This window comes from Epargyreus clarus, unplaced genomic scaffold, assembly GCF_041222505.1.
Source record: "Epargyreus clarus isolate Ecla_fem2 unplaced genomic scaffold, WU_Ecla_fem_2.2 ptg000007l, whole genome shotgun sequence".
Taxonomy (NCBI): Eukaryota; Metazoa; Arthropoda; class Insecta; order Lepidoptera; family Hesperiidae; genus Epargyreus; species Epargyreus clarus.
Window position 1 is genome coordinate 20,058,330 of NW_027332215.1, and position 27,086 is coordinate 20,085,415.

At 36.9% G+C, this 27,086-nt stretch overlaps 2 protein-coding genes across 2 annotated transcripts in view; both read left to right on the forward strand.

The window, feature by feature from the left end:
- The first annotated feature begins 436 nt into the window (after positions 1-436).
- LOC140743139 (venom allergen 3) lies at positions 437-1,635 on the forward strand. The gene has a single exon (XM_073074197.1). The coding sequence runs from the start codon at positions 495-497 to the stop codon at positions 1,533-1,535; it is 1,041 nt and encodes a 346-aa protein (XP_072930298.1). The 5' UTR covers positions 437-494; the 3' UTR covers positions 1,536-1,635.
- A 1,820-nt stretch (positions 1,636-3,455) lies between these two features.
- Positions 3,456-27,086, forward strand: part of LOC140743140 (uncharacterized) — a 129,174-nt gene continuing 105,543 nt past the window's right edge. The window contains exons 1-7 of the mRNA XM_073074198.1: positions 3,456-3,653; positions 4,190-4,389; positions 5,161-5,265; positions 6,618-6,788; positions 7,809-8,057; positions 8,788-8,933; positions 12,120-12,266. Of these exons, the coding sequence (XP_072930299.1) occupies positions 3,554-3,653; positions 4,190-4,389; positions 5,161-5,265; positions 6,618-6,788; positions 7,809-8,057; positions 8,788-8,933; positions 12,120-12,266 (1,118 nt within the window). The 5' untranslated portion in view covers positions 3,456-3,553. The remainder of the gene's footprint in view (positions 3,654-4,189; positions 4,390-5,160; positions 5,266-6,617; positions 6,789-7,808; positions 8,058-8,787; positions 8,934-12,119; positions 12,267-27,086) is intronic.

Here is a 27,086-nt window from a genome sequence, read left to right on the forward strand (position 1 = left end):
TATTCCTACCTGAGGTCGACCACAGATGCGCCGCTACCCCTGAGGACTAAGCTGGAACGCCTTGGAAAAGTCTGTCTCCCTTACCACACCCTTCAAAACGGAACACAGCAGCGCCTAACACAGCTGTTATTAGGTAGAAATAGGTGTGGCGGTGGTGCCGCCGGAATCGAACCACAAAGGGTTCTACCACCTTCAATTATGGGTTTGGTTCAATAATGACTTTAATTATGGGTGTCCATGGGCAGCAGTTTCTACTTACCATCAGGTGGAAAGTGGACCGAGTCCTAGTATGCTACTCCTATGATATAAAAAACAAATAAAAAAACCTATATGCACATACTAGTGCACACAATTAATTTGTTATAATTAATCTATCACATATTGCTAATGGTATTCATATCATTTATATTATCTTTGGCTTTGGCAATAACAAATATTCTGTCACTTTTTAAGACACGTCGATTCATGGACAGTTTTGTTAGGTTATTATAAAAATGTGCATTTTATACTTACTTTTAAACATTTTTCTATTAGGTGGCGGATTTTGCGAGACCAGTAAGCCAAAAAATGAATCAACAAAAACTAATATCGATTATTGCACCCATCCCGATTGTCCATTGAAGAACCAACACACCATGTGCATAGCGGCTAACAAGCAAAGTCCACGACTCTTTGCTTCAGGAATGACAACATGGATGAGATATCAGATTTTGCTCTTACATAACAGGCACAGAGACAACATTGCCATGGGTTTTGAAGCAGGGCAACCTCCAGCCACGAACATGCGCAAAATGTACTGGGACTACGAGCTGGAAAAAATGGCTGACGTTTGGGCAAGGCAGTGTCAAAAGCGACACGATGAGTGCAGAAATACGATAAGATTTAACGTTTTACAAAATATGGACGTGCGTCCAGTGGCCCCGCGAGTGACCGAAGCTCAGTTGTTGGCCGACGCGGTAGGAGCCTGGTTTTCAGGGTCAAGAGCATTGCTCCCAGAAAATGTGTGGTCTTTCAGGCTCAGCAACTGTAGCGCTCTTGGAGGATGCAATTCGCATTGGTACTCCGCCGCTGCGTGGGCTTCTACCTGGCGCATTGGATGTTCTCAGGCTCTTTGTACTGCTAAGAAGCGCTCGTGCATCCCTTTCCGCAAACGTCGCCGGACGAGGGAAATGGCTGGCGAAATGAATGCAAATACTTCGTCCACTACCGAAAACGTGTTACGTAGAATAAAATACACGACGCCTACGAAAGTCGTGAGGTTTGAGGATTTCGCAACAACGTTAACGAAGTTTGACAAGGAGTCGCCGTTACACCGAGGTTTAGTTATGGGGAGCAATGAAATTAAGCGGAAGGAGGCGAAGATGATAGCGTTCACTTTTTGCAATTACGGGCCAGCGGGGAATATTAACGGTTTTCCAATATACGAGGCGGGCTCAAGTTGTACCAACTGTCCGCAGGGCACTCAGTGCGGCGATCACACTCATAGGGCTTTGTGCTCCGTCGTCGGTGATCCAGACGCTCGTAATCCTAAATGAACTGTCACTTCTTAAATGGTTTCCACTCTTTAGTAACTTGTAACAAACGGTTGTAAAAATATTGATTGAAACAAGTTTTTATTAAAGTTTTATGCTGCTATTTTTTGGTGTTTGACCTCTTTGACTAAATAGATGAGAGTAATTAGAATGTGTTGAAATAGTAATATTAATGAAGGTGTTTGTTAAATGCACGGGATAAATAAGTGAAATTAACGAAAGTCATGATTTCGAATTCTTACTTGGTTATAGAATTCTTAAAAAGTTGTAAAACCATTTATAAGAAGAAACAGGGCGAATGGTATCTTGCATAATACCTACACTAATATTATAAAGAGGAAAACTTTGTTTGGTTGTAATGAATAGGCTCAAAAACTACTGGACCGATTTTAAAAATTCTTTCACCATTCGAAAGCTACATTATCTACGAGTAACATAGGCTATATTCTATATGAAATATATTTGATAAATAGATTTTGAGGCGGTACAATTTTTACCGGGTCACTTAGTATTTAATACAAGTATGACCTACTTGTATATTTAGTAGGTATATTAAGCATGTGTCTCTGTAGTTCCGGGACCAGAATAGGGCTACGGTATCCTCTGCTTGTCGTAAGAGGCGACTAAAAGGGGGCTTCCGGGGTTGCGGACGGAAAGAGTGGGAGCTCAAACCGCCCGGCCAGCAACCCCGGGATGGACGGCGGTATGTGTGGTCTCATACCGTCGTTCACACCAGACGGTGTGGCGAGTCTGAAACGGTCTGAAAAGTATATTAAATGATTCTTAAAGTATAAAAGTAAATTCTTAAAAAAAGTTTTTAAAAACAAGCTATCATTTGTACTTACTAAAATGAGAATAAGAAATTTATGCAATTAACAACAAATAAAATTTATTTATATTTATTAAACGCTTTTTTCGGCGTTTTTCGCTTTATCTATTTGTTGCTATGATAACCACAGACCTATTGATAACAATACTAAAATGAAAAATTGAAAATTTTGTGGTACAGAACGCTCCGCGTGCTGACCTCTCAACTTCGGAGTCTTTAAGTTTAAATCCTAAGCAGCTTTCTTTTAGAATGTACTTAAATATAAAATCAAACATTGATTTTATATTTAAGTACATTCTAAAAGACAATAATTATCATCTCTACCTAGTATAACTTTGATGGAAAGTATCACGACAGACAGTTCTTAAAAAAGTTTCCTAAGATGTCTGGGGTGGACTGCGGCTTATACTTTGAGAGTCTCTTTGAGAGGTGGCCAAAATGGCGAATGGTGTTTTAAACGCTTGAGGAACAAAATAAAAATAGGAAATATAAAATGTATTGATATGTTATGTATAGAAATCGATTGCAGTAACTCAACACGTATCAATTACATCATTATATATATTAATCTACGCCAGAGACAGTGATAGTTTAAAGGTTTCTCACGACCTTTCATACTGACACAGGGCTACATCCTGATTCATTTAGTTGTGTGCAGTTCTGCACATTAGAAATTATTATCACTTTGTCGGTGAATCTTTGAAAATTGTTATTAGAGGCACGGGCGTCACCAGAACCAGGGAGCCGTAGCACGTAATATCGAAACTGCCTTAAAAAGGGAAATGTTGAATGCAGCCCGGGGCGGAAAGTTTATTTTAGTGATGGTATGGTCCTGGCGACTTTTTTCGTTGATAAATACAAATTACAGAGATTTCTTCGCCTATGTAATTTTCGGCCAGGGAGGCTACAAGTGCATGCCCTGTAAATATAGTAGATGGTTGAAGGAGACTTGTGTTCAGCATAGGAACATAAAAGTTGACCAATAAACCGACCATTGTACGAGTACGACCATTGTAATTTTAGTATGTATAAGGAGGTATATCAGAAATAAAAACACTGGCATACTAGGAAATACTCATTATAAATGACATTGTCATTGTTTAAATCTATTTAGTAATCACATAACTATTAATTTTATATTGTCGTTGTTCTATACTATATTTGTTAAAAATACAATTTGCCAATTACGAATATGCTGTCCGCGGCAAAAGTGCGTATCCATGGAATGCAAGATGAAAACTGGGTTATCAAGGATAAAATAAATCAGTACAGAGGCTTGATAAAGCTTTACGGTAAGATACGGTTGCGAATTCGCATCGCGTCGCATCGCAGTTTTGTGTACGAACCCTATTGGCCCATACGATTTCCTAGTTATCATTTTGCAAGGCAGTATCGGACTATCGAATTTGTCGGGTTATAGAGTACTGCCTAAGATAACTAGTTAATTTTTTTCGAAAGAGTACCTTGTTATCCTAAAAATTATATTTTCAATGATAAGATTCTATGTTTTGTATACATATGTATATGTATGTATGTACTCTGAAGTACAAATCATACTTCATTGCTTATGTTAAATTTAGTAAATTAAACAACAACAGAGAACTTACGTTTTATTATAAAATTAACGTCATTAATGCTATAGAACTTACAAAAAATATTTTCAAAAACTATTCAATACATAATAATACATATGTAATAAATAATAGACCATGTCGGATTACAGTATCCATAGTACAGTATCCGCGGGTCCACTATATCAGTTAATAATACATAGTTTAATTTAAAAAGTTTCCTAATCGCCGTCAAGTAAAATAATAATACTATTCAGAGCGAGACCGCAAAATCCATGAGGGTGATTTGGCGAAACAAAAAAAGCGATACTCCCGAGATATTCGACAGCTGAGGAAGGACATTACGACGAGACGCGAGGAGCTCGGCATCGCTGTGTATGGGGACAAGCAATTTTTGAGGAATGCCTTCCAAGAGCACAGGCGGCTGCAGCTTACATACATGAACAGCCAAGCGGATGTTAGTACATACTTTGAATATTAAATTTTCGCCGCAATTTTCTGCTTATTTTCATCAGCCTTGGGAGTTTATCTCAGTATCTTCATACTTATTCGTATCTTCATATGCGAGGGACTTTTAATACGTTTGATTACGGATTTACTTGCAACATGTAGCACATGGAATAACAGTCAACAGCGTTATTATCACCTAGTACCCACGTTAGTGATTAAACCTCGTAAGCTTAGTCAATTTAAAGTTAAAGTGTTTTGCCGTACACATAATAAATATGAGTAATTTAATACTGTACTTATTAAGTGTGGGTAGAATATAATTTCATCTAAGCACTTTCGTAAAGTATAATTTGATCATTTTTTTTTATAATATAAGAGTAGCAGACGAGCATGCAGTCCACCTGATGGTAAGTGCCTACTGCCGTCCATGGACATCTGTAATCAACTCCAGATAGGATTAGATATTCCTACCTGAGGTCGGCCACAGCTGCGCCGTTACCCCTGAGGACTAAGCTGGAACGCATCGGAAATGTCTGTCTCCCTTACCACACCCTTCAAACCGGAACACAGCAGCGCCTAACACTGCTGTTATTAGGTAGAAATAGGTCTGGCGGTGGTGCCGCCGGAGTCGAACCACAAAGGGTTCTACCACCCTCAAAAATTTGAAAACGAATTTGATCATCTTATCGTGGATAGTCTTTCTGCATATAAGGGGTGTAGCGAATATATAGAAATTTGTTTTGAGTATCTATTTATGCAATTTTTTAAAACATTTTAGAGAGTTTTGGAGAGTATCCACCAAGAAAATTTCAATAAACGCAAGCAACTCGATAGAATCAGATACACAAAGAAGAAAAAAATGGAAAAGTTTCGGTTAACTCAGGTAAATTTTGTTACAAATGATTGAAATCTTGTAATGTCCCCGCCGTATCATTCTTAAAGTTTGAATGCCGTGGCCCTATTTTACTGTAGTTATGTGGTTTATGGGGAGATCTGAGGACGGTACCTACTGCTTTAATTTCAAAAACAATTCATAACTACCATCAACACATTTATGTTGGCTGTCTAGGTTGTTTCGTAGACTTCACGTTTGACAGGCTTTTATAGAATTCACAGATATACCATGAGGTTTTTCTTCATTGTTGAAGCAAGTGATAACTAATTTCTAATACGCACATCATTATAGTTGGGGAGCTCAATAGGGTATTTCGGAAGTGTCTCTAGCGCGGCAGACTAACTTGTGCAGTGTCTTAAACCATAAGTGAGCTTTTTATGTCAGGGGTTTGCATAATCAAAAAAATCAATCACATAACATGCTGGAGCGCGGTCAAGTTTCTTCTTAATATAAATGAAATAATGGTAGAAAACGGGAAACATCATAATCTGCCGATTACCACACGTCGAAGTTGTGAAAGAAAAATTTGTCGTTTTAAAAAAAAAAAACCTTGTATTATTATGCTATTGCTATTGCTATTGTATTATTATATTATCTGATAGTGTCACTTATTAGCATGAAGCCCTAGGAAGTAATAACGTATCACAAACTAAAGGAAAAGGCTAAGTTTTAGGAAATTAAATTATTCTTCATACATTCTTATACTATTTTTTTCCAATCGTCAGAATAAGAAAACCCCCTGCTGATTCGAAAAATATCGTATAACATTTTCTTCATTCTAACGTCTAATCTACACAATCGTATAGGTCCCAATGACGCTCGAGTTTGTACACATTTGGCATCGCGGGTTCCCCTACTATTATGTAAAATCAAAGATGTCACGCATTGGACCTTGCACCTTCAGGGCAGTATTTCTTTTCAAACAACTACGCTTTTCGGTGTAACTATATCAGGTAGTTTAATGAGTAAAAATAAAAAGTGCGAGTCGTATTCGGGGAGTTCCGTACCACCTTAAATATCTAACACTATATTTTTTATTTTTAATATTTTTTATCTTAGAAGCTATAAGTGCATATGTAATGGGAAATTTAAAATTGTAGTTGGTAGACCAACTACGGTTCAATGGATAAATCAAAAAACGCCGAAAAATATCCGTATCTCGCATGGTGTCCCCATTGTTTATTACTTTTTTGGTTGGTTTAGCATGTGTTGGTTTAGCAGTCATAGTAATATCCTGTTTAAATAATTTCAAGATATAGAGCCCTGTGGCAGATAGCGTAGGCTTAGTAAGCTTTTTCGCCGAATCCCTAAAAACATTAGAATAACGTGGTGGTGTTTAGTTGGACTCCGCGGAGCTTCGAGATCGGTTGTTGTACGAGGTGGGCGGCAAGCTGCCAGCCGAGAAGAAAGAGCAGGCTGTGGCTAACTACGTGCAACGAGCCAACATTAAGAAGAACGCCGCGCTCGCCATCAAGGTCATGTACAAGAAAATTCTGGACATACTCAAAAAGGTATTTTTTCAAAGTAGCATAGGAACTATTTGACTTGGTGCCTACGTCACCATTCTTCCATCACACCACTCGCCGAAGGATGAAGTTCCATCCACATCAACTAGACTCGTGGCGTTCCTTCGCGGTCGGTTTGCACGGACGTTCTTGCCACGCACGTGCAAGATTAAGGTGGTAGAACCCTTTGTGGTTCGACTCCGGGGGCACCACCGCCACACCTATTTGTACCTAATAACAGCAGTGTTAGGCGCTGCTGTGTTCCGGTTTGAAGAGTGTGGTAAGGGAGACAGACTTTTCCGAGGCGTTCCAGCTTAGTCCTCAGGGGTAGCGGCGCATCTGTGGCCGACCTCAGGTAGGACTATCTAATCCTATCTGGGGTTGATTACAGATGTCCATGGGCGGCAGTAGCCATCAGGTGGACTGCATGCTCGTCTGCTACTCTTATATTATAAAAAAAAAGATGTAGAATGAACTTCCTCCTGAGATATTCTCGGAGCGCTATGACATGGGGCTCTTCTAAAAAGGTGTAAAAAGAGCTCTCCTCCAAAGCCGGTAGTGAATCGGTCACTCCTCTGGTGATGTAATTGTTCATAGGCGACTTTGATTATTTTCGCCAGGTTCTAAGAATAAACTATTACAATTTTGAAAAACCGACTGACTTTTTGCTAAAAGCCATTTTCTTGTCTATGTACTTGTTCATCTACCTTGTCCTCCCAAAATATTAATATACTAACTATAATGAATGAAGGTGGTAGAAACCTTTGTGGTTCGACTCCGGCGGCACCAGTGTTAGGCGCTGCTGTGTTCCGGTTTGAAGGGTGTGGTAAGGGAGACAGACTTTTCCGAGGTGTTCCAGGTTAGTTCTTAGGGGTAGCGGCGCATCTGTGGCCGACCTCAGGTAAGAATAGCTAATCCTATCTGGGGTTGATTACAGATGTCCATGGGCGGCAGTAACCACTTACCATCAGGTGGACTGTATGCTCGTCTGCTACTCTTATATTATAAAAAAAATGTTATTTAAAGGATTCTTCGTATTTCACTGTCGTTTTGGAAGCCCTAAAACTGGACTGCAGAGCTCAAGGGAAGTGTCTGATGGGCGCCACCGAGATGGGACAACTCGCCATGGAATATCTCGATGACAGGAAGTTTGAATTCAATAAGCTGGAGAAGGAGATTAAAACTAACATGAAGGAGAGGGAGAGGGCGCTGAAATTGGTTCGGAGAGAGGTCGCTTATCTGACGGATTCTTTCCCAAACTTAATTCGTAAAGAGGTAATATTAATTTTTGTTTTAGAAGATACAGAGTGTAGTTTCGTCCACTTGTATGTATCGTTTTTAGGCTCCCGTATCCAAAGGGTGAAAACTTCACTTCAATGGTTGCTGTAAATACTAAAAAAATATGAAAATTTTGGTGGTACCGAACCCTCTCTGTGCGAATTCGGTAATAATGAGTTCTGCCTTTTTCAAAATTTGTTCTGAAGACTTACGCTCGTTGTAAATAATCAATCTATCCAATGTTTTGCCTAAGAAATATCGATATCATGACAATATCTACTAGGGGGAGCACACTCTCGGTATTTATAAATATTTTACTGACAGACATGAGCAGAGGGACCAACACTTTGATATTTTCAAAAGCACCCCACGCTTTTTTACAATTAAATATATCTTTTTTGTTGTTAATACAATTTTTCATTAAACTTTTTCTAAGTTTATTTTATATTTTTTAGTTTGATTTCTATAAGAACGTGTTCTTTAGGTTTTTTTAAACTATATCTATATTTTAGTTAAATTTATTATAAATGCGAGTTCTTTAGTTTCTTTAATTATTATTTATTGTTTTATTTATACTGCTGTTCACATTGAGCATCCACAAAGCGTCATAATTATAAGGATGTATGTTGATCTCTTTCTACTGAAAAACGGAGTTACTCACTGACAAACATACAAGTGAAGCTAATATAAAGCGTGTAAAAAGTCATTGCTCGTACATTTTGTGTAGGAAGCAGCGAATTTAGACGATTTATATGAAGACGAAGATGCGGGCAGCCACCACTCTGTACATTGGGAATTAGAAGAAGTTATGAGCATCTGCAAGCGTCTGCAAAAAGCTACTCTGGTGTCTTCCTTCGAACAAATTATTTTAAGGTATTATTGTGGAAGCAGTTATTATTATACTTAGATTAGATTTATTAGGTATTATTGTGGAAGCAGTTATTATTATACTTAGATTAGATTTATTAGGTATTATTGTGGAAGCAGTTATTATTATACTTAGATTAGATTTATTAGGTATTATTGTGGAAGCAGTTATTATTATACTTAGATTAGATTTATTAGGTATTATTGTGGAAGCAGTTATTACTATACTTAGATTCGATTTATTAGGTATTATTGTGGAAGCAGTTATTATTATACTTAAATTAGATTTATTAGGTATTATTGTGGAAGCAGTTATTATTATACTTAGATTAGAGTTTATTAAGGTATTATTGTGGAAGCAGTTATTATTATACTTAGATTAGATTTATTAGGTATTATTGTGGAAGCAGTTATTATTATACTTAGATTAGATTTATTAGGTATTATTGTGGAAGCAGTTATTATTATACTTAGATTAGAGTTTATTAAGGTATTATTGTGGAAGCAGTTATTATTATACTTAGATTAGATTTATTAGGTATTATTGTGGAAGCAGTTATTATTATACTTAGATTAGATTTATTAGGTATTATTGTGGAAGCAGTTATTATTATACTTAGATTAGATTTATTAGGTATTATTGTGGAAGCAGTTATTATTATACTTAGATTAGAGTTTATTAAGGTATTATTGTGGAAGCAGTTATTATTATACTTAGATTAGAGTTTAATTACTAGACATTGGATTATACGTTATATCAATATGTATTAACACTAGCGTGCTAATATGTATCTACTAAATAGGGTTCCGTTTTTATTCTTAGGTACGGAACTCTTAAAGGAGTGAAATATGCACCAAAAGGTTAAAATACGTCCAAAATATGCATTATAAACTTACTATTTCTTATTAAATTTTATGTTTATTTACGCAAGTATATAATATATGATATAGGGTGTTCAGTCAGTCTTTAGTTATTGGCATTACAGTTAAGTTTTATTAACAAATCATGAATAATTTATAATTTTGTCCAACCATAAAAATGGTAGCCATTTTTATACTATTCACTATTACTGAAAAAGTACTTAAATATGCAATAACGCCAAAAATAGCGAATATGCAAATGTATATAAACCAATGTCTAGTTATAAATCAACTCTTAGGAGTAGCAACATATGTGAACAACTTCAGTTTGGATGTCATTTGGAGATGGTTGCTGATGTAAATGGGTAGTGTTTTTAGGTCGAACTGGACTCGTGGCGGTGCTCCACGGTTCGGTTTGCACGGACGTTCTTGCCGTAAACGTGTGAGATGGTATTCCCAGAGTGAAAAGAGCTCTTTCACTACCGACAGGCACCTATTTCTGACTTCTCCACACTGCCCCAAGGTGTTTTTTGTTGTTTGTTGCAAATGTTCATAATTCTCTGATTAATTAAATATTATAATAATATAATCATAATTAAATATTATAATAATAATAAATCTCTGATAATTAAATTTAATTATCAGAGATAATTGAAAATGAAATTTTTAATTGTCAGAGATAATTAAATTGTTGTGTTAAACAAATTGTTTAGGTAAGTTTTGTAATATGTACCAATTTTTGCTCGAAAAAAAATTCAATTTTCAGTAGGAAGATAATAAAAAAGATTGAAAATTAATAAAAATATTGACTAAGAGTAATGTTAAAGGCAGTAGGCATTTTACACTCATATGACCTACTAGACAAATATTCGATAAACTTAAAAATAAGTATAGGAGTTCAATTACCTAATTTCCTTTACCTGCTGCATAAAAGCAGTGATAGCCTAGTGGTTAAGAAACTCGGCCGCTCGATCGAGGGGTCCGAGGTTCAAATCCCAGGCACGCACCTCTGATTTTTCGAAATTATGTGCGTATTAGAAATTAATTATCACTAAAAACGGTGAAGGAAAACATCGTGAGGAAACCTGCATACCTGAGAGATTTATAAAAAAAAATATATCAAAAGATATGTGAAGTCTACCAATACGCACTTGGTCAGCGCGGTGGACTATGGCCTAATCCTTCTCATTCTGAGAGGAGACCCGTGCACAGCAGTGGGACAATAATGAGTTGATGATGATGATGATGATGCTGCATGTTTGCAGTTCATTTCTATTTATCAGTCTCATAAAACTTAACGCCAATACAAGTCGAACTGTCACGAACAAAAATTCCAGGGAAGTTCTTCTGCTGTGAGATGATATTTACAAACACCCCTCTTGTTAACTTCCGCGTTTTATAAAATGTCTGGATAGGAAATTGAAAAGCGAACGGCAAAATATCGAAAGATGAAATGATGTTTCCAAAGTTCATTTATGTATACAGACAGATTGTTTCAGATAGCGCCCCTATCTGGAAATTACATTTTTCTAAACACTATTGTTGACCAGGAGACCCCGCGGCCTCGCCCGCGTTTTAAATAAAATGACACACATAACTGAAATCTTGTACCTTCATTGGAATGCCAAAATTTTCGGCGCCATCTGCCGAAAATTGGTCGTACCAACTTAGAAACCTTTGTGAGCTCATGCACAACAACTTTGCTAACGATCATCACATTATCAAATGCATAGTTTACTATTCGAGTCAAATTTGGCGAATGGCGTTTAAAACATTTGATGAATAGACTAGAACTAGCTTTTGAAGGTGGTAGAACCCTTTGTGGTTCGACTCCGGCGGCACCACCGCCACACCTATTTCTACCTAATAACAGCAGTCTTAGCCGCTGCTGTGTTCCGGTTTGATGGGTTTGGTAAGGGAGACAGACTTTTCCGAGGCGTTCCAGCTTCGTCCTCAGGGGTAGCGGCGCATCTGTAGCCATCTGTAGATAGGATTAGATATTAGGTGGGAATATCTAATCCTATCTGGGGTTGATTACAGATGTCCATGGGCGGCAGTAGCCACTTACCATCAGGTGGACTGTATGCTCGTCTGCTACTCCTATATTATAAATAATAATAATAATAATAAATTTTAAAATTCAATTAAATTAAATGTATGTACATAGCTTTATTATCCATAGAAATGAACATTTCTCGTTTGCTTTTTGCAAAATGTGACCGAAACGTGTATTTTTAGTTTTTAATAATTTGAATATGATGCCGAATAGGTACTATACTTTACGACGAACTAACAGAGTTACTTAAATAAAAGCTTGTAAAACATTTAAAGGTTGAAGGAGCAGACGTATCAAACGGAGCGGCTAATGATGCAACTAACTTTGAACAGCGCGAAGCGGGACGCGCTCATGGAGGATCGGAAACACGCGATTATGATGCTGGACTCGTTGAAGAACGTCGGACAGGAGAGGACGGCCTTGTAAGTTTTTTTTCTAACTTCATATTAAGATTAGTTTTCGTTCGCGATTTCTTTCGCAAGTACTGTACCCTTAGTAGTAGTTTTTATGTTACAGCGACCCGTGTGGACCTTATCGGAAGTAAAATTTCGCATTATGAGTTTTAAATAAGCTGAATAGTCAATTGTAATGACATGAAATTTTACAAATATAAATAGAATTCATTTATTTTTATATTTTTAATTTAATTTTGATAGCGTTATAGTTCCGTTTTTGAAAGTTATGGTAAACTGGTGGCAGTAGCGATCATGTAATGCCCGTTAATAATCATGGTTTATTACCGACTAAAGGTCCAGGTTTGGCCCTAATGGCTTCCACATAAAATTTAACATTACTTATGTTTAATGGTAATAACGGTTTAGACATCGTACCGTTACCGCCCTTAATTCTATGTCAATTAAGCTACGTTGGTAAACTTGCCATGCAGGCTTTCCACGCTATAAAATGCCGAATCAGGAAGAATTCCTTTTTCCAATAATGTAGTATTTAAAATGGTAGTTAGATCTTGGACGCGGTCGGGAACAGCCTATTCACTAAAACCTACATTGTTTGTGACTACAATAAAAGTGTTGGTGGTAAGAAGTCATTCTTTTTTGAAGACTAGAAGAGGACCGCATAACAGTACGTCAAGGTAGCTTTCAGAGGTGACCCGAAAAAATGTTAAGGGTGAACAACCCTTATCACTTAGGGGTATGAAAAATAGATAGTAGCCGATGCTCAGACCTACTAAATGTACGTATAAAATTTGATAAAAATCGGTACAACTGTTTCGGAGGAGCACGGTAACTAACACTGTGACACGAGAATTTTATATATAAGTGTACAGCCATAATGTCTTTGTAAATTGTAGTCAATAGGTTATTTTGATCAAGTTTTGAGGTACATACATCTTCACAAACTGTCGCCTATAAAGTATTTAAAATAGGATAGAATTATTAGCACGTAGCATGTAGGTCGTATTGTCAAAATCTCCATATTAATCTACATTATCATATCGACATGTATATTGACCTGTTTAAGCATAGATTAGTAAAGATACTTCGCCGCCTTGAAATTGAATGAAGCCGCAAATGGCTTATTATAGTAAGTTCTTTTTTTAAATTCTTGACAAATAAAATAGTACATTACGATACGCGTGGCCAAAGTAGCCTATTTTTGCACGGCGTGAAGTTAGCGCCCGAGCGCAGCGAGGGTGCTAAACGCCGTGCAGATAACAGGCTACTTTTGTCACAAGTATCGTATACTATTTTATAGCTCGTGTGACATAAACCCGCTTATACTTGTGAAGAAATATGAAAAAACATGATAATTATTTTGAAACTTATAAGTGATTGAAACTAAAAATTATGAACTAAAAAAGCAATAAAAATGTGACACAACCAAAACCATTGAAATTTAGAAAATTTAGTAATTATTCTGCTCTTGTGATAAAGACAAATCTTACACCATACATACGTCGAAATCTATCAAGCCATTTAGGCTTCATACAGGCGTATTAAAGAAACATATGATAAGCAATCACATAGTGTACTAATACATAACTAATACTAGTGATACAGTAGAAAACCGATTATCCGGACCTCAGTTATAAATATTCGCGATTGTTTGGATTGTGAAACGTGAACAAGTAACTTTGTAATAACCCTTACAGATCAGCCACATTTTGTGTGACATATGCATTTAAATTCCGGAAAGTCGCCAAATCGCAACAAAATAGTTACTATAAAAAACAAAAACCCGATTGCTAAAAATATAACCTATGTTATCGCCACAATTTAGACGAATCCAACGACACATCATGTATCAAAATTAATGAAGTCGCTTGAGTTTGCCAAAGAATGAAAAATATATACGTAACAAACATATAGTCGAAAAACATAACCTTCCTAAATCGGTTTAAATAGCTTTTCTTCATAAACTCAATTATCCAAATTTTCGATAATCCGAATGCCACAAATACGACAACAAATAGGTCGCTTAGTCGAGATTCTACTGGAGTAGTATTATGGCTTATTTTGATAATGGATTCCTAATTTAAATATCTCCTACTATGGTGTGTAGCGAAAATACACAGTCAAAACAAACAATAAAATTCGATAAAGCCCAACAGTTAGTCTTATAGTGATGCTATTGCTTAGTATATACACAATGGCAAAAACATTTATAAATACGTCCAAAATAAAATATTAAAATAATTATAGCTTTAAACAAAATACTCATTACTCACTTTTAATTATTAAATGGCATTTAAAAGTATGAAACGTTCATAGCAATGTTTATTTTTTACAACTGTGAGGGTAGTGTATTAATATTCGTACGGTGTAAAAATCGGCTACTTTGGACACAGAAATGCGTGGCTAAAATGCGGGTTTAGGTCACAGAGTGCTATAATAGTACATTACGATACGCGTGGCCAAAGTAGCCTATTTTTGCACGGCGTGAAGTTAGCGCCCGAGCGCAGCGAGGGTGCTAAACGCCGTGCAGATAACAGGCTACTTTTGTCACAAGTATCGTATACTATTTTATAGCTCGTGTGACATAAACCCGCTTATACTTGTGAAGAAATATGAAAAAACATGATAATTATTTTGAAACTTATAAGTGATTGAAACTAAAAATTATGAACTAAAAAAGCAATAAAAATGTGACACAACCAAAACCATTGAAATTTAGAAAATTTAGTAATTATTCTGCTCTTGTGATAAAGACAAATCTTACACCATACATACGTCGAAATCTATCAAGCCATTTAGGCTTCATACAGGCGTATTAAAGAAACATATGATAAGCAATCACATAGTGTACTAATACATAACTAATACTAGTGATACAGTAGAAAACCGATTATCCGGACCTCAGTTATAAATATTCGCGATTGTTTGGATTGTGAAACGTGAACAAGTAACTTTGTAATAACCCTTACAGATCAGCCACATTTTGTGTGACATATGCATTTAAATTCCGGAAAGTCGCCAAATCGCAACAAAATAGTTACTATAAAAAACAAAAACCCGATTGCTAAAAATATAACCTATGTTATCGCCACAATTTAGACGAATCCAACGACACATCATGTATCAAAATTAATGAAGTCGCTTGAGTTTGCCAAAGAATGAAAAATATATACGTAACAAACATATAGTCGAAAAACATAACCTTCCTAAATCGGTTTAAATAGCTTTTCTTCATAAACTCAATTATCCAAATTTTCGATAATCCGAATGCCACAAATACGACAACAAATAGGTCGCTTAGTCGAGATTCTACTGGAGTAGTATTATGGCTTATTTTGATAATGGATTCCTAATTTAAATATCTCCTACTATGGTGTGTAGCGAAAATACACAGTCAAAACAAACAATAAAATTCGATAAAGCCCAACAGTTAGTCTTATAGTGATGCTATTGCTTAGTATATACACAATGGCAAAAACATTTATAAATACGTCCAAAATAAAATATTAAAATAATTATAGCTTTAAACAAAATACTCATTACTCACTTTTAATTATTAAATGGCATTTAAAAGTATGAAACGTTCATAGCAATGTTTATTTTTTACAACTGTGAGGGTAGTGTATTAATATTCGTACGGTGTAAAAATCGGCTACTTTGGACACAGAAATGCGTGGCTAAAATGCGGGTTTAGGTCACAGAGTGCTATAAACATTTTTAGAGAACATTTACGAATAAATAAGTAATACTGCGTAATTTTCATGATAATTAAATAATTTATAATAACAATTTCAAATATTTTAAGGACACTTTAGCACGGAGACGTGGCAAAACTTTTTTACACAACTGTTTCAATTCTCAAAACTGGGTACATTTTCTTGTTAGGAGTGAATAATCTTTATTATTTATATGTGTTTAAGGCAGATCCTCATAATATCAATAAAGGCTAAATACTGATAATACCGACATCGTCGAATCTTTCATCTTCGTCTTTATATAATTTTACAATCAATGCTAATTTGTAGAAATAATATTTTATCGAAAATGATTTAATTACATTAAATTTGAAATGCATATCATAGAACAATCTCAAATTATATTTACACAGATTTCCTCTCAGCATTTGAAGGGTTGCTTTCCCCGAAAATCATTAGAAATATTATCTTCTTTAAATGTATCTTTAGGCCTTTTTAATCCGTGTACAAAAATTAATGGTAAGTACTTATCGACATAGCAGTGATAGCCTTAGTGGTTGAGAAACGCGGTCTCTTGATCGAGGGGTCCAAGGTTCAAATCCCAGGCACGCACCTCTGATTTTTCAAAGTTATGTGCGTATTAGAAATTATCACTTGCTTAAACGGTGAAGGAAAACATCGTGAGGAAACCTGCATACCTGAGAATTCTTAAAAAAAAAGCTTTCAAAGGTATGTGAAGTCTACCAATACGCACTGGGCCACCGCGGTGGACTATGGTCTAATCCTTCTCATTCTGAGAGGAGACCCGTGCCCAGCAGTGGGACAGTAATGGGCTGAGGATGAGGATGATGAAGGACTTATCGACATGAATCCAACAGGCCTAAACATGATTACGATAAGTATCCTGCCGAGTTCAAGCATTGCTTTGGCCAGCGCCTAGTGTATCATTCGGTGAGCCCGATAATTTTTACATTATCATATTACTGTCCCTCTGTTGGGCACGATCTACTTTCAGCGTGAGAGGGAATTAGGCTATGGTCCACCACACTGACCATCTGTGAATTGGTAGACTTCACACGACTTTGAGAACTTTTGAACTCTCAGGTGTGTAGGTTTCCTGACGATTTCCTTTACTGCTCCTTTACCGTAACAACAAGTGAAAAATAATAGCACATACTAAACTGAAAACAGAGGTGTTTGTGGGATTTGAACCTCGTGCCCCATTATTGAGAAGCAATGGTTAAGCCACTCGGCTATATGCAATGCTTCCATTGATGTTATACCATATAGCTGAGCAAAATTCTGGACAACTGGTTAAGTGGCAATAGTTAAAAATTAAGTTGCAAGAGTCAAAATCATACAAATATTTGGGCAAGTATTAAATCGTGTGGTAAGAGTTCCTTACAATTTTAACACTGGTAATAATAAGCATATTCTCCCTTACATAATATATCCTATCCTATTTCTGCCTAATAACAGAAGGTGGTAGAACACTTTGTGGTTTGACTCCGGCGTCACCACCGCCACACCTATTTCTGCCTAATAACAGCAGTTTTAGGCGCTGCTGTATTCTGTTTTGAAAGGTGTGGTAAGGGAGACATACTTTTCTGAGGCGTTCTAGCTTAGTCCTCAGGGGTAGCGGCGCATCTGTGGCCGACCTCAGGTAAGAATATCTCTATCTGGGTTTGATTACAGATGTCCATGGGCGGCAGTAGCCACTTACCATCAGGTGTACTGCATGCTCGTCTGCTACCCCTATATTATAAAAAAAGGAGAAAAATTGTTTACCAACTAAAAGTAAACTATTTTATTTAGTCTTTTTTTAAGCTCATCGATGTCTTATAGGTTTTCCTGCATGAAATTGGAGGTTTTTAAACTATCAATCCTTGTATAACAACCTTTGAGGTTGATTTTCCAAAGTCAGCGAAAACCATGTTTCAATACTAATTTTCCTAGAATTTGCTTCGAAATCGGCAGACATCCAAACAAACTTTCAACTCCATTTTTTACCCCATTGCAGAAAGAGTTCCATAAACGGTGATAAAGAAGTTCTATTATTTCCAATCAGAAAGCCAAATGCGAATTTTCAATATAACAATATTTTCAAATAAATGCTTGCAAATTAACTTTAATTCAAAAGAAATAATCAATCAATCGATCATGATTTTAACTTAGTTTTAAGCTCAACGATAATTAGTCAATCGTCAAATCAGTGAGTGAGTGGGTATCGAACGGATTACTCCTACACCTTCTAATATTGGGTCGCTTGTCCATTATTTCATTGTCAATTTTGTCATTACAAATTTACAATAGATTACAAATTTATATTAAATTAATGCTCAATTCAGAACACAGCTTTCCTTTTAGATTGAGAAGGGATTAGGCTACAGTCTGTCGTGTTGGTCAATTAAGGATTGACACAATTTACACCTTAAAATAATAATTCTCGAATAGAAAATAATTATACTGAGATTCAAACGAAACGTATTTTATACTAGTGTCTGTAGTTTAGGTTAAAAGCCCCGATAACATGATTAACTACAACATATTTTGCTTATAACGGTATTGCCGTGTATGGAACTTTCAACGTGTGTAGCCGCAACACTTTGAGCATTTGTCCACCGCCGCCGTCACCGGGCTGTCACCGAGAACGAGATGACGGCGCCGAAGTGGCGTTACATACATTTACTATAGCCGCGTGTCCACCGCACGTCCGTCACTTCATATTAAAGTCGGCCCGAAATAAGCTCGTTGTCGGTGACGGTCCGGTGACGGCGGCGGTGGACAAACGCTCTTTCCCACAGAACATAGCTACTCGTATGTAGTCGCAACGTCCGACGTCACCCACGATGTCTGTCAATGTCCGCCAGGGCACATATTTTTTTAAACGGTTTTATGTAGCTCACCCCGTTTGTTTGTTTGGGTCAAATTTAGTAATTGAAATTTAACCCTCTTCCCGTTACCCGATTGCTCTGAAATTTGGTATACGCCTTTTATTCTGGTGACAATACAATTATCCATATTCAATATTATTGTGAATCCAAGATCAAGGGTATCAAATGAAAGGGCTTGTCAAGTACAATTCAGTGCACTATACAAAATTAAAATCAAAGATGGCCACTGCTACAAAATAGCGGATGCAAAGGGCTTGGTAAGTATAATACAGTATACTATACAAAATTACAATATGAATCTCCCACCCAAGTCAAGATCTGGTATCCTGTCGAGGACTGTGTGGCGTTAGGGTGGCTAAAATGATACCTTATGATGATTTTAAGGGTAGTGAAGATTTTACAAGGCAAAACCCGTCAAATGGCTCATGCAAATGAGTTCATGTTTTGGTTTCAGTTTGTGATTGATATACTTTTGTTCGTCACCCCCATGCATGGACGACAGTTGCTACTTACCACTAGGTGGGTGAAGTCACATGCCATGTCTTTCGATTGTAGATATTGGACGTGCCCCACGATTTTATTTTAGTTATATAAAAAAAAATAAAAAAAACTTTTTATTTTTTTTATATATGGGAAAGGCAGACGAGCATGCAGTCCACCTGATAGTAAATAACTCCTGCTATCCATGGACATGTGTAATCCCCAGGTAGGGTTAGATTCCTATCTTCCTTAGGACGGCCAAAGATGCGCCTGAGAATTAAGCTGGATCGCCTAGGAAAAATATGTCTTCCTTACCTTCCCTTTAAATATCAGGAAAAATAGGTGTGCACTAGGCTATCACTGCCGCAAGGCAGCGATAGCCTAGTGGTTAAGAAACTTGGCCTCTCGACCGAGGACTCCGAGGTTCAAATCCTAGGCACGCACCTCTGATTTTTCGAATTATGTGAGTATTAGAAATTAATTATCACTTGCCAAATCGGTGACGGAAAACATCGTGAGGAAACCTGCATACTTGAGAGATTTATAAAAAAAATTTCAAAGGTATGTGAAGCCTACCAATACGCACTTGGCCAACGCGGTCGACTACGGCCTAATCCTTCTCATTCTCAGAGGAGACCCGTTCCCGGCAGTGCAACAATAATGGGTTGATGATGATATTGCCGACTAAGTCGAACCGCAAAGACTTCTACCACCTTCAATATCTCGCACGCTCACTGTTTGTACATAAAATGACTTCAATGAGACCCGTTCCCAACAGTGAGACAATATGGGTTGATGATGATATTGCCGGAGTCGAATCGCAAAGAGTTCTACCACCTTCAATATCTCGCATGCTCACTGTTTGTACATAAAATGACCTCAATATGTTGACAATTTTATTTCGTCGTTGAGGTGGGAAATTCAAAAAGTTTATCGGAACAACGTGATTCCTATCTATGTTAGTTCTGTTTGAAATATATTCAATACCCAGAACATAATATTAAGAATGTCATACAAATCTGTGAACTGCGAAACAAAGATGGAAATCGTATGACTTTCTGAAAGTTTGGAATTGAATTTTCACTGCATACACGCCTTTATTTAAGTTTTCCGCTTTCCGGGCTTGTTATTCCTTCACATACCGTACATATTTTCTTGGGGTGCTATTAGGTATTTACACAAAACATAATAAAATTATATCATACAATCAATTATATTAATAATAATTATCATGTGGTTATTGTTTGTTCTTTATGCATTACGACACCATTAATCCGATCACCATGAAACTTTAGGATTTATGGTACAAGAGTAGCAGACAAGCATGGAGTCCAGCTGATGGTAAGTGGCAACTGCCGCCCCCTAAACCTCAAGTAAGTACTAAGGTACCTGTCACAGGTAAGATTTCTAATTGAGGTCGGCCCTAGTCGCTATGCCTGACGAACGCCTGGAATACCTCAGAAAAGTATGTCGCTCTTATCACACCTTTCGAACAGAACACAGCAGCGCCTAACACTGCTGTTATGAGGCAGAAATAGGTGTGGCGGTGGTGACGCCGGAGTCAAACCACAAAGTGTTCTACCACCTTCTGTTATTAGGCAGAAATAGGATAGGATATACTATGTAAGGGAGAATATGCTTATTATTACCAGTGTTAAAATTGTAAGGAACTCTTACCACACGATTTAATACTTGCCCAAATATTTGTATGATTTTGACTCTTGCAACTTAATTTTTAACTATTGCCACTTAACCAGAACGGCTAATACCAGTGTTAACCGTTGCTGTGTTTACGCACAGAAACACAGAGCGTCTACCACCTTTAAATTGTAAAGTAAACTTTGTATGCCCACTTTTCATCTCCAACATCAGACCACAGATTTCACGTAGGATCAGTTTTATTGCCATAACGAGCCAAACACGATGGGGCTACTGTGACCACCTTCCAGGTCCATCATAAGACCAGCTCCTTATCACAATAAAATAGCATTGTTACGCGATCTATGCTTGCAAAATTTCAGCTCAATGAGATACTTGGAAGTGGGTCAAATTTTCTTAGTAGGAATTGACCAAGCAATTGGTGGACTATGGCCTAAACTCTCTAACTCTGAGAGGAGACCCGTGCCCAGCAGTGGGACAATAATGGGTTGATGATGAAACATATTGTCCCATACATATGGGAGAACGAGCTTTTGCCCGCGGCTTCGCTCGCGTTACGAAGTAATATTTTCATCCCCTATTTTATCCCCTTAGGGGTAGGATTGATCAAAATCCTTTCATAGCGAATGCCTACGTCATAACATCTACCTGCAAATTTCAGCCCGATCCGTCCAGTGGTTTGGACTGTGCGTTGATAGATCACTATGTCAGTCAGTCACCTTTGAGTTATATATATTTAGATATGTTTTCCATATACGGGAAACTGGGGACACTTGATCCCTCCTTTTGTTTTTTGACCACTATTTGGTAAATATTGATCCGATTTTAGATATATTGGTACTGAAATACGTGAAATTTCATTGGCTATACTAAGTATAAAAGCTAATAATATCGGTATATAAATTTTGTAACCAGCCCACGAAAACTTCGTATAGGGAATGATACCATGTGTCCCATATATATGTCTGACTTGATCCCTCCCGTCTGGAACACTTAATCCTAAGGGAAATAAGTCTCCTATATTTTCATATGATACCAAAATGAAAAAATGGTTTAAATTGATTTATCATTGATTTATTTGCTTAGTAGGTAAAGTAGAAACCACAACAACAACATATCCACTGTTTTGGTAAATCACATGTACGAGTATCTATGTTTTCAGCTAACATTACTTAATGTTCCTATTATCACAGAATCTTATGGTACATATTTTTTTCCTTGCACCTTCTATTGTTTTATATACTCTAGGTATATTGAATCCTAAAATTATTAAAAAATAAACATTAGTAGACGCTTGATCCGGTGGGATCTTATCTCCCATAAGAAAGTGTACCATGTGTACCCTAGCTATACTGTGGTTATAAAAATATATTGTAAAAAAATCGACTACTATTAACACTATTCTATGAAACAGACGTTAAAAAACATAGATAATGAATAGTTTAAAAGTGATACTTACCCAAAATAAGTTTACTACCCAATTATTTAATCAAAATGAAAACTTACGAAAAAGATTTTCCTGCGACATGAAACACACAATCATCCGTCATCTACTTGAATATCAAAATGGACAAGAGTACCGACTTTAGAAAGTTATAACGTATCGTAGACAACCGATATTGCCACACTAAAATCATATAGTGTTCACAGAAGCTCTGTAAATCCAGTGTACCTAGTCTCCCGTAAGGATCAAGTGTCCCCAGTCTCCCCTACAGTGTTAAATTTGTACGGAACCCTCAGCACGCGAGTTTAACTCGCACTTGTACGGTGTATTTATTTTTAGTATTTGTTGTTACAGCGGCCGCTGTTATAAGTATTCTGTAAAAAAATCAAGTATCCATCTATTACGGTTCAGGAGGGTTACTACCATCTCTTAAAACAATATTATTTTAATCATATTTTTACTTATTTGTAGGAAATTTAACTTTTTAAGCAAAATATGACAATTTCAATTTGTTTTATGCAATGGATAAGCGAAAACTAAGTTCTTAAGTTCTTACTGTTTTAAGGAGGAAATAAAACTTTCCTGAACTATGATGGTTTTTAAAAGATGGTGGTAAACCCCCAGGAGATAGAGCCCTGTGACAGACATACGGAGAGACAGGCTTAGTAATAAGGTTATGTTTTTACCCCTTGGGAGCTCTGATAATTCGCCAAGTACGAGTCGAACTCGCACATGGACGCTTCCGTACCACCAAATGTTCCTTATTTCATGAATATGAATTATTTATTGTTCTTATTTCTATTTATTATAAATTTCTAAATTCAACTGTCTTCCTAGTACGTTTTAACAGTTAGATCGAAAAATAGACTAAGTTGGAACGCTTTAGATAAGTAGGTACATATATGCTGTTATATAGAAAGAAATGAGTATATTTCTTATATTTCCGCATTTGATTTGAAAAATTCACCCTGTATGAATGGTGAATGTTGGAAAATCTCGGCGTCGAGATGTAAAATGCTTTTCTGTAAAATACCTTTTCTGATCCTTGAATAGCCATACACAGGCATGCGAGAGTTAGTAACGGAGGTATTGCATACCGGCATCTGCAGTTCACGTCTGACTTACTTTGAATATGTTCATGTTAGAAATAGGATAACAATGCTTCGTGAAATATTTGTTCAAAATGTTTCGAAGCTCTGCACATTCCAGCCGCTTACATAATTTAAATAATACCTCGTAGAAACTGTTTTCCCATACCGACTAATGCAGAGGTTCCCAATTTTTTTTGTGTCGTATACCACTTGCTATATTCGGTTTTGGGAAAAAGCCCTTTTTTGGTTTGGGTGAGTCCTTCTTTGCGTATAATCCGGTGAAATTTTTTTTTGCACAAACATGTAGACCGTAGCCTTATTCTGGTCCCGGAACTACAGGGACAACCCTTACCCTACGTTTTTTTTTGTTTTTCTTAACGAGGGGGAAACCTTCAAAAGGTACCCGACGACGTGGGAGCGACTCCGGGTTATGTGGGATTATTACCGCACTAAAACCCGGAAACCGAACGCAACCGGAGTCCTCCAAGCGCGATGCCCCGACCGGGCTCTGCCCTGGGGGAGCAGTTTTCGCTCCTCCCGCACCATTTGGTGTACACGACGCTATGCGACCACACATACCGCCGTCCTTCCCGGGATCGCTTACTGGACGGCTAGAGCTCCCACTCTTGCCGCCCGCAACCCCGGAAGCCCCCTTTTAGTCGCCTCTTACGACAGGCAGGAGTTACCGTAGCCCTATTCTAGTCCCGGAACTAAAGGGAACCCGTACCCTACCTACACACAAATAACCTTTTTACATTGTATTGTTTTATTTTATTTGGTTTATTTATTTATTTAGACATACAAACAGCATAGTATACATAACATTTTCAACTTAAATACAATGGTAATAATGTACCCTATATACATGCCAATTATATCTAAGTATGTACAGCAATCACGTAATCTCGTTGTTAGTTATGTATATCATAAAAGTTCATTGATAATTCATTCCTCTTATTAAAACATTATCTATAAGTACGTATACTACTTTACAAGCAATATTTTGTAACATACTGAAATCCATCTTAAAAATTAAAGTGTTTTCCCGAGGAGTGGTATCGTACGCGCCAAATTGCTAATCCGCTCTGAAGTTGTTGCGAGCAGGTGTAGTCATACAATTTGCTATGGCGACGCGATTCATTCGTATATTCAGAGCTAGTCTAGTAGTTTTACGTGGACTATGCTTAATGCGATCCCACTTAAAAACTATAGCGATACCCTCTGGCAATACCCAGGAGAAGAAACAATTGTCTTCTGCAGGATTCGCCAAACTCCTCAGCCAAAAGAGCCAAATATAAATAGTAAAAAAAAAAATTAACAAAAAAATACAACCGACTTCTATGTCACTACGATAACGATGTAAACAACGTGTCTAATATGAGCGCCTACTTCAGAAATATGTACTAAACCAACATTTATTTCAATTATTTTTTACTTTGTAGTGACATAGAAGTCGGTTGTATTTTTTTGTTAAAAATTTCTTTTCACCCTTTTTAGTGCTTGTATAAATGTGATCATGCATAAAGGTAAGGTCCGAATTTACATTGATTGGACCCACCCGCTCGCAGTCCGCTACCGCGCCCTGCTCGCTTAGTTTTATATTGTCTTATATGTTCCAACCTAACCTAACCAATTCAATATTACAAACTAAATAATAAAGCTCTGCGATTGGGTCGGTCGAATTCACGTAAATTCAGTTGGTAAGAAAAACTACAACGTATAAGATAACCTAAGCTATAGCCATTACACAAACGTTAACAAGCACGTAAGTATTGATATAAATCTCAACATAGACGGAAATTTAACTAAAACCTAGACTTAGATATAAATCTCTACCCCTCCTACAAAGCCACGACAACATAAACGCTAATGAAACATTTTTATAATATAGCATTTGCTCAAAATAAAAGTCGGTACTTAAAAACTTATATGTGTTTAGGCGTACTGTACCCCTGCACCAGGGCTCAGAAGTTCAAGGTCATCATTTAACGGAATACATTTCCGTCAAATTACTGTGGTTGTGGTACATTTGCTCAAAATAAAAGTCAGTACTTAAAAACGAATATGTGTTTAGGCGTACTGTACCCCTGCACCAGGGCTCAGAAGTTCAAGGTCATCATTTAACGCAATACATTTCCGTCAAATTACTGTGGTTGTGGTACATTTGCTCAAAATAAAAGTCAGTACTTAAAAACGAATATGTGTTTAGGCGTACTGTACCCCTGCACCAGGGCTCAGAAGTTCAAGGTCATCATTTAACGGAATACATTTCCGTCAAATTACTGTGATTTAGGCCAGCAGTGTCGCTGCGTCATTAGTATTGAAGACTTGAAGATCAAATTTTATATCATTATGTCATTACAAAGTCTAGCTTTGATACTGTATTAAATATCCGAAAGCATCAAATATATAACTCATACGGTTTAGGCGAGAAGCAACCTTGCATTATCAGGGTTCAATTTTCATCATAAGTGTCTACTTAGTAACGTTAATACATGTATGAAAGCATAAAATGGCTAACTCCTATGGTTTGGGTTGGAAGCACTCCAGCGTCATTGAAGTGAAAGAGTTGAAGGTAAAATATTTCATCATATGTATCTGCTGAAGGACCTTATCACATATTCGTAAGCTCCAAATGCCTTACTTCTGTGGTTGAGGCAGGAGGCACCTCTGCATTATCTGGGTTGAAGAGCTGAAGGTCGAATTTTCCATCATATATCTCTGCTTGTCAACCTTATTAAATATTCGTAAGTTCCAAATACGTAACTTGTATGGTTGGGGCAGGAGGCACCTCTGCATTATCAGGCTTGAGGAGTTGAAGGTCGAATTTTCCATCATATATCTCCGCTTATTAACCTTATTAAATATTCGTAAGCTTCAAATGTCTTACTTGTATAGTTGAGGGAGGAGGCACCTCTGCATTATCAGGGTTGAAGAGTTGAAGGTCGAATGTTCCATCATATTATGTTAATCTAGATATTCAATCTTAATTTTAAGTTTCATGAGAATTAGAAGGTAAGTTGTCATAAAATATGTTAAAAAGAGGATTAGTGATGATGAGTTCCACCCCATAACTCAAAGTTCTAATCATCAGATCATCATTATGTTCAGGTATGACCGTACCGCAATGAAATACTCTTTCATAGGAAAAAAGATTTTTGAAATTGGTTAAGAAATACTCGAGTTATTCAAGTTTATAAGAAATCAGGTTTTTCCGATTTTCCGGGAAAACTAGCGAAATTTTTTAAATTTCCACGAAATGGGACCCCCTGTGAAACTAACCGCATACAATGGTGTGAATCACGACGATCGGTCGCAGCATCGCGAAAAAATCGCTGGCCACACATAATATATATATATATATATATATACTAGGTATCGCTTGTGTGCGCTCGCTGCTAAAGCAGCTCGCGAAACGGTTGTCTTCTTTAGTTTTGCGTGCAATTTTTTTTTACATTTTTTACCCGATATTGAAGTTTTATTAATTCTGTTTGGGGCTGTTTGGAAAAGATATGAGTTAATATTTGCAAATTACCAAGAATTTGGGTCGTGATTTTTTTGTCTAT

Coding starts and splice junctions, on each gene's coding strand:
- LOC140743139 (XM_073074197.1), top strand. CDS start 495: ATGTGCATTTTATACTTACTTTTAAACATTTTTCTATTAGGTGGCGGA.